This window comes from Sorghum bicolor, chromosome 7 (genome assembly GCF_000003195.3).
Source record: "Sorghum bicolor cultivar BTx623 chromosome 7, Sorghum_bicolor_NCBIv3, whole genome shotgun sequence".
In the NCBI taxonomy this organism is placed as follows: Eukaryota; Viridiplantae; Streptophyta; class Magnoliopsida; order Poales; family Poaceae; genus Sorghum; species Sorghum bicolor.
This window is the reverse complement of record NC_012876.2, coordinates 19,058,994-19,073,951: the sequence shown is the minus strand read 5'-3', so window position 1 is coordinate 19,073,951 and position 14,958 is coordinate 19,058,994. Positions and strand designations below refer to the sequence as shown.

The window sequence follows — 14,958 nt, the reverse complement described above, 5'->3', positions numbered from 1 at the left end:
TCTTCTATGCTAATATCTATGCAGGAGTGGAGATACTTGTAGCCCGATAGGAGCACAATATAGTAATACACATTCAAGTGTAACGTGGAATGTTGGTATTCAATCCAACATAATAGATAACAACAAAATGCAAATCTATAGGCTTACATGCAATTAGTGCAATGTAGAGAAAATTAACATAGCCAAAAAAGTCACGACTAGAACTTCAAGTTAGATAGATTTAGGAAGACTATGCCTATTAAATTTATATTATCCATATTTTCTTATACATTTACTTGAAATTTCTCCCCCTTTTCATGCCATAATTACTTCAAGTAGTAATATGCTTCATGCATCATCTCAAGTAGTAATCATTTCAAATGTTCCATATAATTTAATCATACTTTTAGTATTTAATGGTTATGGCATGAAATGCACATCTCCCGTGTACTATTCAGTGTAGAGCAATATATTCGGGGTAGACATAAACTTCTAGTTGTTGGATAAGTGCAATTTATTCTTGTGCTTAGGAAATCTAGTTTCCCTCCAATCTACATGGTAGTAGTGCACAAAGATTATAACCTTCATGGTTAATTGAGGCTTCTTCGTGGATAAAATTAATACAAAATTTATTTAGATAGGCAAAAATAGGCAATTGTTTATATATGAAACATATAATTCTAATTCATTCCATGCAAGATTAACACATATTACTACAAGTAAGAATTGCAACTAAGAATATTAAATGCTTGATATTAGTCTTCAAGCTAATAAAATAACCATAAACTCTTCTACGAGTTTATAAAATCCACTTAATTCAACAGGAATTAAAACTTAAAGCACTGCCACCACTAATACTTTAGGATAGTAACTTTAAAGACAAAACAAATATATAGGCACATAATTTAAGTTCTTCTAGAGAAACCTTAAAAATTTATTTCCCATTCTTGCATGTCTTAACTTCTATGCTTGACATTTAGCACCTTCATGCATGCTTTATTTCATAATAGTAGTGATATGTAATAATGATCCTTCTAGAAGGGCAACATATGCATGTCATATATAATGCTGCCCAAAAAATCTAACTCAACTTCTACTTGTTATAAAACATGTTGCCAGCGGTTAGGACCTTTTCCTCTCCGTCTCTCATGATCAATATAGTAGATGAAAGTAGAAGAACAAACAGACACAAGATAGAAAGACTATTCTTTATTTCTCTGAATATTAGTGATTACAACATAGAGCTCGCACGTATATATAGTTCTGCTAAGGCCTAAGAGTTTTGGTAAGAGCCCACATACAAACGAACTAAGATTAGGATTCCTTTTTCTCCTTTTAGTCGGTATGTTTTACAAGTCGAGCTACTCCAGGGGCCAGTACGCCACCTGCAAGGCTAACTCACATCTACGCCCTCGACTAGAGGTTTCCCTGTTGTGCATTCTGGTCTCCAGGACAACGGTTTGGTTTGCCATCTTCAGGATGCGGTGAGGTACACATGCTTGTTTCTAGCGACTGGGCATTCTCAATGTGCCAAGGTCAGCAGGTAAGAGCGTGTGCTCATTCATGGGACAACTATGGAGTGTATGAACAATCTATCGGAGAACTGATTTCTTACTTATTGTCCTATTGTACCTTATCTCAGTAGGACTCGTGTTGATAACGTATTAGAAATCAGCTTCTACACACTCAAGATCACACGGACCAGAAACACAGGATGGGGAGGATACTTTTCTTTCTTCTCTGTATTTCACTTTCTCATCTTCTGATGATCGTTCTACATCAGTGAGAAGCCTAATATAACACAAGACTTTTGTTGTATTCTCCCCCAAGCTACGTTGGGCGTTGCTGGGCGGCCGCCTAGTCGCGAGTACGCGCTGGGCGAAGGCCCTCGCCGCGCCTAGGGGGGTAGTCGCGCGTCTCGGCGCTAGGCGGAGCTAGGCGGTGCGTAGGTGGCGTTAGGCGGCGTCGAATCGGCGCGGAAGCACGCTAGGCGGCGCGTAGGCGGACCCGCGCGCGGGCCGCGGAAAAATTGGCGGCCGCGGTCGAGGGTGCGGAGCTTTCCCACGTGATTGCGCGCCCAGGCGACCGTGCGGTGTGATTTGGCGCGCGAAATCGCGCGGATAAGGCCGAGGAAGCTATTGGAAGAGAAGAGATTGGTCAAGTAATCTTTGAAGAAATCGCGCGGATAAGGCCGAGTAATCTTTGAACTAGTGGACAAAGCAAATTTTTTTTGCGAACGAGTGGACAAAGCAATTGAAGACATTGGTCCAGAAAATGTGGTGCAAGTGGTGACTGACAATACCTCTAACAACATGGGAGCAAAGAAGCTATTGGAAGAGAAGAGACCACATATTTTTTGGACCTCTTGTGCAGCTCACACAATCAACTTGATGTTGCAAGGAATTGGCAATATGGCTCGGTTCAGGAAAGTGATTGACCAAGCCAAGTCATTTACCATATTTGTCTATGGGCACACAAGAACATTGGAGTGCCTGAGACACTTCACAGAGGGGAAAGAGGTAGTGAGGCCTGGAGTAACAAGGTTTGCTTCATACTTTCTCACTTTGTCCATTTTACAAGAAAAGAAAGACCAGTTAACAAAGATGGTGGTGCACGGTAGGTGGGACTCATTGAAGGATGTCAAATCAAAGAAAGAAAAAGAGGCAACAGCAACCATATTGAGTCCAACCTTTTGGAAGGATGTGAAGCTCACATTGGCTGTTTTTGAGCCATTGGTCAAAGTGCTCTGTTTGGTTGATGGGGTTGTGAAGCCATCCATGGGTTTTGTTTATGGCTCACTACTAAAGGCAAAGAGAGAGATCAAAGAAGCCTTTGGCAATGTTGAGTCTCGATACAAGGATCATAGCTGTTATTGAAAAGAAGATGGCTGGAAGACTTGATTCCCCATTGCATTTGACAACTTATTTGCAGAATCCACACTACAGCTATAGTAACCCAGCAATCTTTGATGAGCCTAAAATAACAGAAGGATTTATAGCTGCTATTGAGAAATTTTATTATCATGACGAGGACAAGCAACATCAGGCTGCCAACATTGAACTGAAACAGAGAAGGACCATTTAATAAGAAGTTTGCAAGGACTTTTGAGAGTTTTGACTACAATCTAGATAGAGGTATACATGATTGTTTTCTGTAAAACTAACATGGCTCATGGCTGTTAACATGGCTCATGGCTGTTAAAACTAACAGTTCTGTTTGTGTTTCTTCTTTTTTTTCAGCGTCATGGTGGCGGCTGTATGGAACAGAGGTTCCTGCATTACAGAAGATGGCTACAAGGATCCTGTCTTTGACATCAAGTTCTTCGGGCTGTGAAAGAAATTGGAGTGTATTTGAAGTAGTTAGTTCCTATCTATTATGAGCATTTCAGCAGCATTATTATTAAATTGCAGATCTGAAAATTTTGTTGTTTTTGATTCATAGGTGCACACTAAGAAAAGAAATAGGCTTACTCTTGTCTAGTGAAACTACTAAAGCTCAAGGTTTTCTCCAAGAGGATGGAGATGATTGTGCATTAGTTGACTTTAGAGATGAGGAAGATGAGGAAGAGATGGAAGGTACAGGAATACCTTGGTCTGTGATTGGAGAGGCAGTAGGAGCAGAAGAATAGCTAGAGAGGCGTAGAAGTCCAAGAGTGAGGGACCTCTATGAAGAAGAGTTTGAGTCTGAAGAAGTCTTCGAGGAAGATGAGGATAACTATGTTGAACCGTACTGAACTACACTGCATTTGTGTGACTGTCTATGAGTGACTGTGTTCTTTCGTGACTTTTGCTTGTGAGGATGACCGTTCCTAGTGAACTGCATCTAAGTGTTTGTGTGTGGGGTTTGGGCAGCTATGTGATTGTGTTGTCCTTTATAATGAATTGTCAAATGTCCTAGTGCTTTGTGCAAATGTGCCTATGCTTGTGCTTTCAATTTGTAATTACTAGGTGTTGATATGGTGCTAGGAACATGTAAGAATTACCTACCAAGGGATCAGGTATGTCTACTCACCCTCTTTTCATATTGATTGTCACCTATATATTCAGATTTTGTGCTATAAATAGATATATACATAATATATAGGATATATACATATATATTGGCTATATTGCCAAAACGCCTAGAAAAACGCCTAGGAACGCCTAGGTGCGATTAATCCCGCCTAGGCGCTAGGCAAAGGGTCTCCGCCTAGATTCGGCCCGGCGCCTAGCGTAACTTTGATTCTCCCATATACAACAATATGCTTTTGGCTTATATAATTAACCCACATTATATTTCACGTCTCACAACAGTTCCATAGTTAATTTAGGGCTGATATGAACGTCACAGGGAGCTCAAAATATGCTGTCATTTCCGCTCAGCAACCTTGGAAAGTACAGCAAAAAAAAAGAGAACATTTTCTCGGGCACGCCATTGCCAGGAGGGGAGCGGTCAACAGATAAGTAAACAATCAGAATTGAAAAAAATGCAAGTTTAAGCTTGAGTGCAATTCTTCCAAAAGTAAAAGTGGTACGTTTCAAACTGATAATAATTAGCAGCAAAAGTATACACAATGGCACAATCCCACCTAGCTTTTTCAGCAACCTTGTTTCCATGAAAAGAATTGGTAACCATGATAAGACCGAGGGCAAAATGTGGCAGAAACTCTGATTAATGATTAATTGAGACTGACCGGTTATGTACTGAGTGCTAACCCAAACTTGCAATACCCTGTTGGAATAGCAAAAAAAAATATTGGATTAAAGGTTCATACTATACTATACAAGAAACAAATTCAAGACAAAAATAAACTAGAAACAACATACCAATATAGCTGAGCAGACCAATATATTATATATGTAACACCCAAAAATATGTAAATAGGATTGGTAACATGACGAGGGCTGACATTTAGGTCAGAAAATCTTCTGTCAGTTAACAGGAATCCTGGTAGAAATAATAAAGAACCATTATTAGCAATTCCCGACAAATTTGAGGTCCATAGAAAAAGAAAGTTTTGGTTGCAGTCAATGTTGGCGAAATGATAGGTGGAAACGTGGCGAATGTTGCATTCAATGTCTCAGGGAAACTAAGTTTATCTGGACCCTGTTAACTGTAACTGTAGTACACAAATTAAGATCAAAGAGCAATATCATTGCTCCCTCTGCCACCTATTCATAATAGCCCACAAGACCTATTCATAACTCCTCACAAGACTCAGTTTATGAAAAGCTGAATTGGAAACCGAAGCTACATGATAGCTAGCCTTACTGATGAGTTGAATTTAATAACTGAAGAGATAACCACCCTTGATGATGGGGTCTGGTGAAAATTCAGAACCGATAGCCTACACCAGCCCTAATTTTCACCCAACCCTGCGGGTGAAGCCATAAAAGATTGGCAATGTGTTTGGTTTAGAGCCTAATGAACCGAACCCAGCAAAACGGACACAAATTTTGGTTTTGCTTTCACAACTCACAAAACCAAACTTTGTTTTTTTCTCTAGTAAGTTGGCACTTTTGGAGGAACTTTGCCTAAGAACAGATGCTGGTGCGGACAAAGGTGCTGGTGCTACTTAAGAGTGTTTTTAGTCACCAATAGCTCCTTGCCTAAGAGGTTGCGCTGGCATTATGGTGCTGCTCTCTGCTTTGCTAGTGATACAAATACCTCTCTATTCTGCTAGCATTATTATTACTGATTCAACTTCTTGCTTATTTTTGGCAGCACCCTCTAAAGTTTCAAGATCTCTACTATTGCCAGTTTTATCTGCTACATTCCCACCATGTCAACAAACACGTCATGTGAAGCCCACAAGGGTGTATGAAAATATCTACTCATACTAACTAGATATTTTTTAGTAGAAAATACACAAGAGAGCTGCTCATATACTAACTAGATGAATGAAAAGGCAGCTCAAAACATGTCTCCAGTTGTTGCCACAGCTACCTGCTGGTAAATAAACAAGTAAATGTTTGGCTTTTGTAATCCATGCAGGTCATGTTACCACGGTGACATAATGACAACACATTCTCAATGTTGCCAGATCTTATCAGGTGACATCTCAATTCCATGTTGTGGACAGTGGACTCCTTTGTCGGGCGCCAGTATAGGCGCTGGACCAGGAATCCCACAATGACCACTGGCTAGGCTGCTGCAGCAGTTATGGAAAGAGAGCAATTAGGGAGAATTTTTAGGAGATTCATTCACAGTTTGTTAGGAGTGCATTGCCAGATCTTGTCAGGTGACATCTCAGTTCCATGTTGTGGACTCCTTTGTCGGGCGCCAGTATAGGCGCCGGACCAGGAATCCCACAATGACCAGTAGGCTGCTGCAGCAGTTATGGAAACAGAGCAATTAGGGAGAATTTTTAGGAGATTCATTCACAGTTTATTAGGGAGTGCATCTGGACTATAAAGGGCACTTAGGAATTGTGATCTGGATTTATCAAAGAAGGAATAAACCTCCCTAGGCGAGTGGATTTCCCCTTCGACAGTGGCTGCCCACGGTTCAGCGGCTGCCGCCGGCGAGATCCCCACAACGCCATTGCCTCGCTACCCTTTGCGCTCCAATTCCCAGTCCTGATTACTCCTCCACTCTTCCTTGCGATCTCCTCACCGGGTAAGGTCTCACTTCCATCTTATGGTGAGGAAAGTTGGCACAAATGGTCCTCAGGTTAATAGATTATCAGGTACCATATTTCATTTCATAGTATGGTTCATTACATTATTCTCTTTTCACATGATTTATTGTCAGTTAACTAGAATATATATAAAAGAAAATTAAACATACCTTCATTTAAATAAAGTCCAACTTGGACCTTTACAAGGCATACCATAGTGAACTCAGGGCTCATCACCATTTCTCAATTGCAAGCGTTCAGTAGAAATGCAGATCTCGGTCACAACCTAAAAGTAACCAAAGCGTGTAGTTTCCCATGCATGTCAAAACTTTAAACATTAGAACTTATATACCATGAAACCTATTGCTAACAAAAAAGTCAAAACTACTAAAAAATGTACTTCCATTTAAAGCAGCACTACTTATCAGAACTTTAGAGCACAAAATTCTGATACAAAGGATTGTGGCTGTTATGTTTCAAATAATTTTCTAGTGCATTTTCATCAGTGATTACATGGGATGGCTAGATGAATCTGCATGGTAATATTTTTGCATTGTAACAATATTGCAAACAATTCCCACACCATTCCATTAATGCACCATGTTACTTGTTGAGCGATATACAATGCAGCAGCATTAAAACAAGTTATTTCATTCCACACCTGATGGTACTCTCTGTCAGTAATCTCTCTTTTTATATACTTCGCAGCAGCAGCAAGAATTTCCTGCTTAGTCAATGTTGCATTGGGTTCTTTGTGTTTGAAGAGCAAAATGAATATGTTTCTGTAGCAAAAAAAAGAATAAATACATATATAGCTCTGTAAATTTCAAAACGGTATTTTATGCATTTTCAAATTCGCTTTACTGCTTTAGTGCATTACCGTAAAGAAAACTTATCCTCATGCTTTGCAACAAATACACTATGAACAGGAACAGCAACTTGGCAAATTGATTTGTTGAGCTCGTCATGATGGAGCGATGCACAAGATTTTGCAGCATTGGACAGAGCTTGCAGTTTGGATCCATCCTTTCTATTGGAAGCATATTTTGCAGCCAACTGGCGCAAGTCTCTAACAATTGCCTGCATGCTGCAGTAACACATGCATATATCATTTTATATCCCATTTAACTGTTATTTGGCACCTATCCATGACATAACATAAGATTAAATAAGATGCAGTATCAAGGGGGACATGTAGAGGAAGCAATTAGGACTGAACAAATTTACTCGGTGACAAGATACTGGATCGACAAATATTTATGGTGAACCAGAATAAGAAAAGGTGAAAAGCCAGGGTGACTTAATTTATAAGAACTGACCTGCGAACTTTGTTGGCAGTGAAAACAGTACCCAAAACAGACAGCACAAGGTCATCACTTCCTTGAGAAGGGCCATCCCTGCCCTTGCTCATGTTTGGATGAGGCCCTTTAGAAGTAAGGTTAGGTCTGGCTGAATTCTTGGTATTCCTTGCCGCAGTAGTGCACATTTTTTGGGACTCACGGATAGTCATCTCACGAGCAGACCAAGCACACTCTTGTTCCTTGACTACATGAGGATAGCGTTTTAGAAAGGACAAATCTGCCGATATAAATTTATAGTCCTTCAGAATTACACGTCTTCTACACAATGGAGACAGTATCCTCTTCCTCTTAGGGTCGTTATCTTTGATCCATGCGTCTAGAACATTTAAAGGGATGGACTCCCTTTTTGTAAATTCAAGGAGAACTCTATCTCTTTTCAAAGCATATCCATCATCAAACAACAAAGAACTTTTGCAGACCCATAAACCGCGCACCAAATATGCATACTCTGGAAGCACTTTCAAAATTTCTTCCGCTGAATAGGTTGGAGCAAGGTGCTTCAGAGCATCAAATTCATTTACTTCTGAAACCTATTTTAAACAGGTGAATGTAAAAAAAAAGGTACAAAACAACTTCAATTATTGATAGATTCTTCACCTTCTCTTTTTCTAAATCATTAGAGTTTCAAGCATTCATTAAAATGGGAGTATCTCAATTCTAACCTCAGTAAACCATTTTTTCAGGCGTTCTTCCAGCGGTAGCAAAAGCATTTCCCTGTTATGAGCAGAAAAGAAAAATATGTAACTTGTATTTCTAAATGCATTATATTATATAGTTCAGACAGTGACAACAACCAAAGAAAGAAGTGAGAGAAAAGGCTACCACTAGAAATGAAGAAATTTGAAACATTGCTGTTCAGGAAAATGCAAAATACAAACATTTGAAGACAGTTTTCTTGCAAAATAACATCAGTAACAGGAATTTCCCACTACGGTGGTAAAATAGCACTACACAATTCATCAGACCCTGAAACAGCTTCATAAGTTTCGAAAAGCTAACAGACACAAATATTATTCAACAAATATGTCAGATGTTGAAATTCAAATAACAGTAAACCTAGCATCTCCGATGTCAACTAGTTAACCTATTGCCCAAAGAACTGACTAATCACATGAGCACAAATAGTTAGCATAGGCAATGTTTCAACATCTACTATTATCAGATAGGTGGTGGGAAATCAGCATACTATGATGGTGTGTCATGGCCCATCAGTCTAAGTTCAGATTATTTTAGTAATACTCCCTCCATTCATTTATCAAAGTCATCTTACCGAAAAAAAATTCTCCAAGAATCAGAGTCATCTAAGCTAGGGACCACTATTTTCACCTTTTTCCAAGCACATGCGGCTCCTCTCACTGGTCTAGTTAATTCAACCGTCTGCATGCAGCTCCTTTCACTAGCCGAATTAATTTCTCCTTGGTCACTGTGCACCACCCTAAAATGACTCCGATAAATGGATGGAGTAGTATATAACATGTAAAAGCGACACTTTTTCATGACCAAATGGCTAAGGGCATGTACAACCCAGAGACGGGTGGTCGTCTCTAAGAGCCCAAAATCTATCATACAAACAATTAAAAAGACAAGCCGTACAACCCACAGACAGTAAGTCGTCTATAAACAGTTTAATGCTTTACATGTTGCCAAGATCAATCACGAATATTATTGTGTACACCATTATGTTGCTGTTTGGTTGAAAACATAAAGTCTGTTACCAAAACAAACAACCGTTCGCACTAAGTAGACCCATCAAACTTTGTATTGTAAAGAATAAATGTTAGGGGAAAATAAACAAGGGATGATGCAAACTTTCCACTTTCAGAAAATAAAAACAGCAAACACACACTAGCCTGCTACTCCTAAACACTAAGTTGCACGGATACTTCAGGGTAGGCCGTATCCCGTATCCGATACGTATCCAATACGGATACGTCGTGGATACACGGCGAGTACATATTGGAGGAGTATCGATTTTTTTTTACATAATACGATACGTTTGGCTGATACGTATCAAGATTCAAGCACCTGACACACGTATCAGCCAATTAGGATACGGCCCAGCCCATTAGGAGGCCGTTTCTGTCGCCCTAACTGGGACGGACGCGCAGTCACCCGACGGGTGAAGCGCAAGGCCGCGACGCTGCTCGACGCCCGCCGGCCGCTGGCGCCGTTCCTGCTCGCTGGCGACGAGCACGGCCCCTGCTCAGCCACGGAGCCGCCTGTGGAGTCTGCGTGCCTGCTCTTCAGCGACGGCTGAAGCCGTGAGGCCACGACGCCTGCCCGACGCCCGCCGGCCGCTGGCGCTGTCCCTGCTCGCCGGCGACGAGCACGGCCCCTGCTCAGCCACGGAGGCGCCCTGCTCAGCCTGCTCCTCTTCATTTCTTCCCGATACAGATCCCGTGAGTAAATCCCATCGATCTCCTCTTCTTCTTCAGTAGTTCAGTTAGTAGGATGCTGCATCCTGTATGATTTCTTTGCCCAGTCCCCACACGGCACACTTCATCTTCCTCTCCCCATTGTATTTCAGCAGTGTAGTGAGTTCTTGTTGCTTGATCCCCTGTATGCAGTAGATGGCGTCTCCCATTGTATTTCAGATTTAAATGTAGACTTCCATTAATTTTATTTTTAATATTAAACGTATCTGTGTATCGGGTTTTTTGGGAAATCAGCGTATCCGTGTATCCGTATCCTTCCGATACCGATACGCGTATCCGTATCGCCTAAACATGTAGCCGTCGATGGAGAGGCGAACACGTGGATAAACATGTAGTCTGCAGAAACTGAAAAGCTGCATGATACTCTTTGCACTTCACATGCTCCTGGCTCCTCCTTACTACGCTGCACATGCTTATCCTTTGAAGCTCGCATGAAGCTCATGGCGCAGCTCGTCGGTGTATTTTGCGGCGGCCAAGGTGGACTGGCCCAAGTGCAGCCGGCTCCCGGCGGCCGGGCGGGCTCGCCGGCGCAGGTCGCATCAGCCAGAGCACTCGTGTCTTCATCTATTCTATGCAGCAGATGAGCGTCTATTTGAGGTGAGAGAAAATTGATTTGATGGAGAAGAAGCTTGGCAATAGGCTCATAGGCTGTGGAAAGGAGATGGGAAAAGAACAGTTTGGCGCCATCGTCGCTCCCTCTTGCCGCACGGGATTGAGGGCTTTCACTCCAGGCGGTAATTTCTTCTGGGAGCACGAGCCCGGGTCGTCCCTTCGTGAGACGATGAGCTCCCCGTCTCTTGCCTCTGCTAAGGGTTTTTTTGCAAAATTATGGGTATACAGACGGCATGAAGGGACGCGCTGTACATGCCCTAAGGGGCATATTGAATTGTTACTTTGTGAGGACACTCCCTACACAGCAAGAGAATATGCACCGTTCAGAATTCAGAAGCACAGGCGCCACTATTGTGTGCTTACAAGAAACTAAAATGCAGCTGAGCAGCTCCTTGATCAAAATGCGGTGATCCGCACAGTGGGGGCAAAATTTGTAAAGTTCTTTGCTGTACTCCCGGCTGAGCAGACACGGGGAGGCATCCTCCTAGCAGTAAACGAAGACTTTTTCGACCTCTCCAACGTCGAATTGACCACAAATACGATAACAGCAACAATCACCATGAGGGCATATGGGATACAGTGGAAAATCACAGTAGTCTACGGTCCGCAAGGGGATGCAGCCAAGCTTCAGTTCCTTCAGGAATTGAAAAGCATTCCACCACCGGTGCACAATAGATGGCTCACCCTAGGGGACTTCAATCTCATTTACCAGGAGCAAGATAAGAATAACTCCAATCTTAACCAACATCTGATGTGTGCTTTTAAGGCAGCGATTGATCATCTGTGTCTCAAAGAAATCAAGCTAAATGGACGACGCTTCACCTGGAGCAATCAGCAGGACAGCCCTACGCTCACTAGAATGATAGGCTCTTATGAAACCCAAAGTGGGAATCTTTCCTGCCTGCTTCTTGCATTCCCTTCCGTCACTTATGTCCGACCACACCCCTTTGCTTCTGCAAGGAGAGCTTGACCACCATCACAACTCGTCCTTCCGGTTTGAAAACTTCTAGACGAAGATGGAAGGCTTTCAGGACCTCATCCAAACCATTTGGAACAGGCCAGTCACCTCAGTTCTCCCCATAAAGCGTTTACACATCAAGATGGCACGGGTTGCAAAAGGAATGAAGCGTTGTTAAAAGGAAAAAATTGGCGACACAAAACTGCAGCTAGCCATAGTGAAAGAAATCTTGCTGCAATTAGAGGCAGCCCATGAGCAAAGGATGCTCACTACTCTGGAACTCGATCTGCACAAACAACTCAAAGCTCACAGCATGGGGCTTGCGGCCATTGAAAAAATAAGAATCCGGCAAAGATCACGGCTCACCTACATCCATTGCGGAGATGCCAACACAAAGTTTTTCCACATTAGAGCTAGTGCACGTCGAAGAAAGAATTACATACATTGTCTGCATACAGACAAGGGGATTGTGATAAATCATGAAGAAGAATAAGTTATAGTGGACTATTTTAAAAGCCACATTGGCTCCGCAGTTCCGAGATCCATGACCATCAACTGGCAATCACTAGGCTATGCCCCGCATGACCTCTCGGATCTTGACACATCCCACGAAGAGGTTCAAAATACAATAAATGTCATGCCTTCTGACAAAGCGCCAGGTCCAGATGGCTTCACGGGCACCTTCTTTAAAGCATGCTAGGGAATTATCAAAGACGATGTTATGGCTGCCATAAACAGCCTTTTCACAATGAACGCCCAGGGATTTGACTGGCTCAACATGGCGTGCATCGTCCTGCTGCCCAAAAAAGCGGATGCAACAAGGGTGACTGATTTTAGGCCAATTGATCCATAGCATTGCAAAGATTTTTTTTTCCAAATTGTTAGCGAGCAGGCTGGCCCCTCAGCTGAACTCCCTAGTCTCCAATTGCCAGAGCGCATTCATAAAAAAGAGAAGCATCCATGACAATTTCCTTTATATTCAGGGTGCAGTGCGTAAGCTACACAGGCAGAAGATACAGGCATTATTCATGAAATTGGACATCCACAAAGCCTTCGACACGGTGAATTGGGGGTACTTGCTAGAGGTTCTACAAGCCCTGGGCTTCGGACCACCCTGGCGTGAAGGGCTCACTATCCTATTCTGCACGTCCTCCTCGACTATGCTGCTTAATGGGCAACATGGCCCCAACTTCAGCCATGCAAGAGGGAGTCCAGCAGGGAGATCCACTCTCACCCATGCTCTTCATTCTAGCCATGGACTCGCTACAGCGCTTGCTTGATCAGGCAATCCAACAGGGGATAAAGTCCACGTCCAACCTCTCATTGAGCGAATTGGGCAAAGGTTGCCCAAATGGAAAGGGTGATGGTTGAACAAAGCGGGACACCTCACCCTAGTCACTTTCGTCCCCTCCTCCATGCCAACCTACCACCTTACAGTGTTTCCCTCGGCAGCATGGGCCAGAAGGAAGATTGATAAAATCAGAAGATCGTTCCTTTGGAAGGGGGAGGACAATGCCAATGGCGGACACTGCTTGGTCAATTGGCCGACAGTTACCAGAACCAAAGATCTAGGAGGCTTGGGAGTGCCTGACCTTGATAGATTTGGAAGAGCTCTCCGGTTACGTTGGCTATGGCAAGAATGGGTGGAGGATTCCAAGTCGTGGCTACGCTTTGAACTTCCATGTAGTGATGTGGATCGCCTCCTTTTCAATGCTTCAATCAAAATTACTTTGGGTGATGGTGCAAAGACTTGCTTCTGGCACCATAATTGGCTGGATGGTGAAGCTCCAAGGTACCTAGCTCCAAACCTTTTCCGGCTTGTTTCAAGAAAGAACCAAACGGTGCAACAGGAACTCTACAACAGCAATTGGATGCGTTCGCTTAGGGGAAAGATCACCTTGGCTGTCCACATTGAAGAATTTGTGTCCCTTTGGATACGGATTCAGGACGTCCATTTGCAGCAGGGCGTTCGAGACTCCATCACCTGGCGATGGACCCCAAATGGGGTTTACTCCACCTATTCAGCTAGGATCCAATTCAAAGGTTCATTCGGGTTCTTCCGCTCTAACCTAATTTGGAAAGCATAGGTAGAAAACAAATGCAAGATCTTCGCCTAGATTCTAGTACAAGACAAAAATCTCATGGCACAAAATCTACAGAAGAGAGGATGGACACATCAAACACATTGCATCCTTTGCAATGAACCCTTAGAAACCGGCCTACATCTTTGTTTGTGCTGCCCATTTGCAAATGCGGTCTAGGACCAAATCCTCTCTTGGGAGAACTTCAGTGTGTTGCAGTCACAGCCTCAGGGCGACCCAGTGCAGATCAAAGCATGGTGGGAAGAGGCAGTAAAAAAAAGTGCCAATCACTGAACGCAGACGACTCAATGGGGGTAGTGATCTACACATTTTGGAATATTTGGAACGAGACAAATAGGAGAATCTTCAACAATACCGCAGAGACGGTGCCACAAGTGGCCACAAGAATCAAGGAGAGCATGGAACAAAGGAATACGCTTAGCAGTTTTTATTTTTACCCCTGTGGAAAGTGTTTTCCTTGTGTTCTCCTGCTCCCGGGGTCCTTAATACCTTTTTGGAGTGTTCTCTTGCTTGTACATAAACTCTTTCTCTATCTTAATTGAAAGGCAGAGCTCCTGCCATTGTTGGCATGAACAACTTGCGAATCTGAATCTGAACTGCCAGAGGGCAGCTTGGCCAAAGGCCGCTTGGAGTGAATTGAAATGCAACAAGTTCTCACACTAATACAACGGAGAGGGGGCTGCCGCATATCTAGCCTAGAGGGCAGACAGCACCCCAACATGCCCTGACAACTTCTAACTGCCTAAAGCAAAACTGTCTAGCAACAACTTGGTTCACAAGGCACCATGTTCAGCCTGGTTGCCAAGGAACCTATTAGGCAAAGTAAAACACAATTACACTAAAGTAAATGGTAACTAGGCTAACACTAGGCTAACCTTGTCAACCATTACGTCAAAAAAGAATTCAGTGAGAC

The 14,958-nt window shown here is 42.8% G+C and overlaps 1 protein-coding gene across 4 annotated transcripts in view; it reads right to left on the bottom strand.

The window, feature by feature from the left end:
* Positions 4,224-14,958, bottom strand: part of LOC8076259 — a 31,957-nt gene continuing 21,222 nt past the window's right edge. Inside the window, exons 9-16 of one of the 4 annotated variants that reach the window (XM_021464610.1) lie at positions 8,601-8,652; positions 7,897-8,468; positions 7,458-7,664; positions 7,239-7,359; positions 6,748-6,863; positions 5,905-6,594; positions 4,785-4,905; positions 4,224-4,689 (exon numbers count right to left, since the gene is read on the bottom strand). In XM_021464610.1, coding sequence (XP_021320285.1) covers positions 6,801-6,863; positions 7,239-7,359; positions 7,458-7,664; positions 7,897-8,468; positions 8,601-8,652 — 1,015 coding nt within the window. In that variant the 3' untranslated portion in view covers positions 4,224-4,689; positions 4,785-4,905; positions 5,905-6,594; positions 6,748-6,800. The remainder of the gene's footprint in view (positions 4,690-4,784; positions 4,906-5,904; positions 6,595-6,747; positions 6,864-7,238; positions 7,360-7,457; positions 7,665-7,896; positions 8,469-8,600; positions 8,653-14,958) is intronic. The other 3 variants (XM_021464611.1, XM_021464612.1, XM_021464609.1) reach the window with 3 other exon arrangements.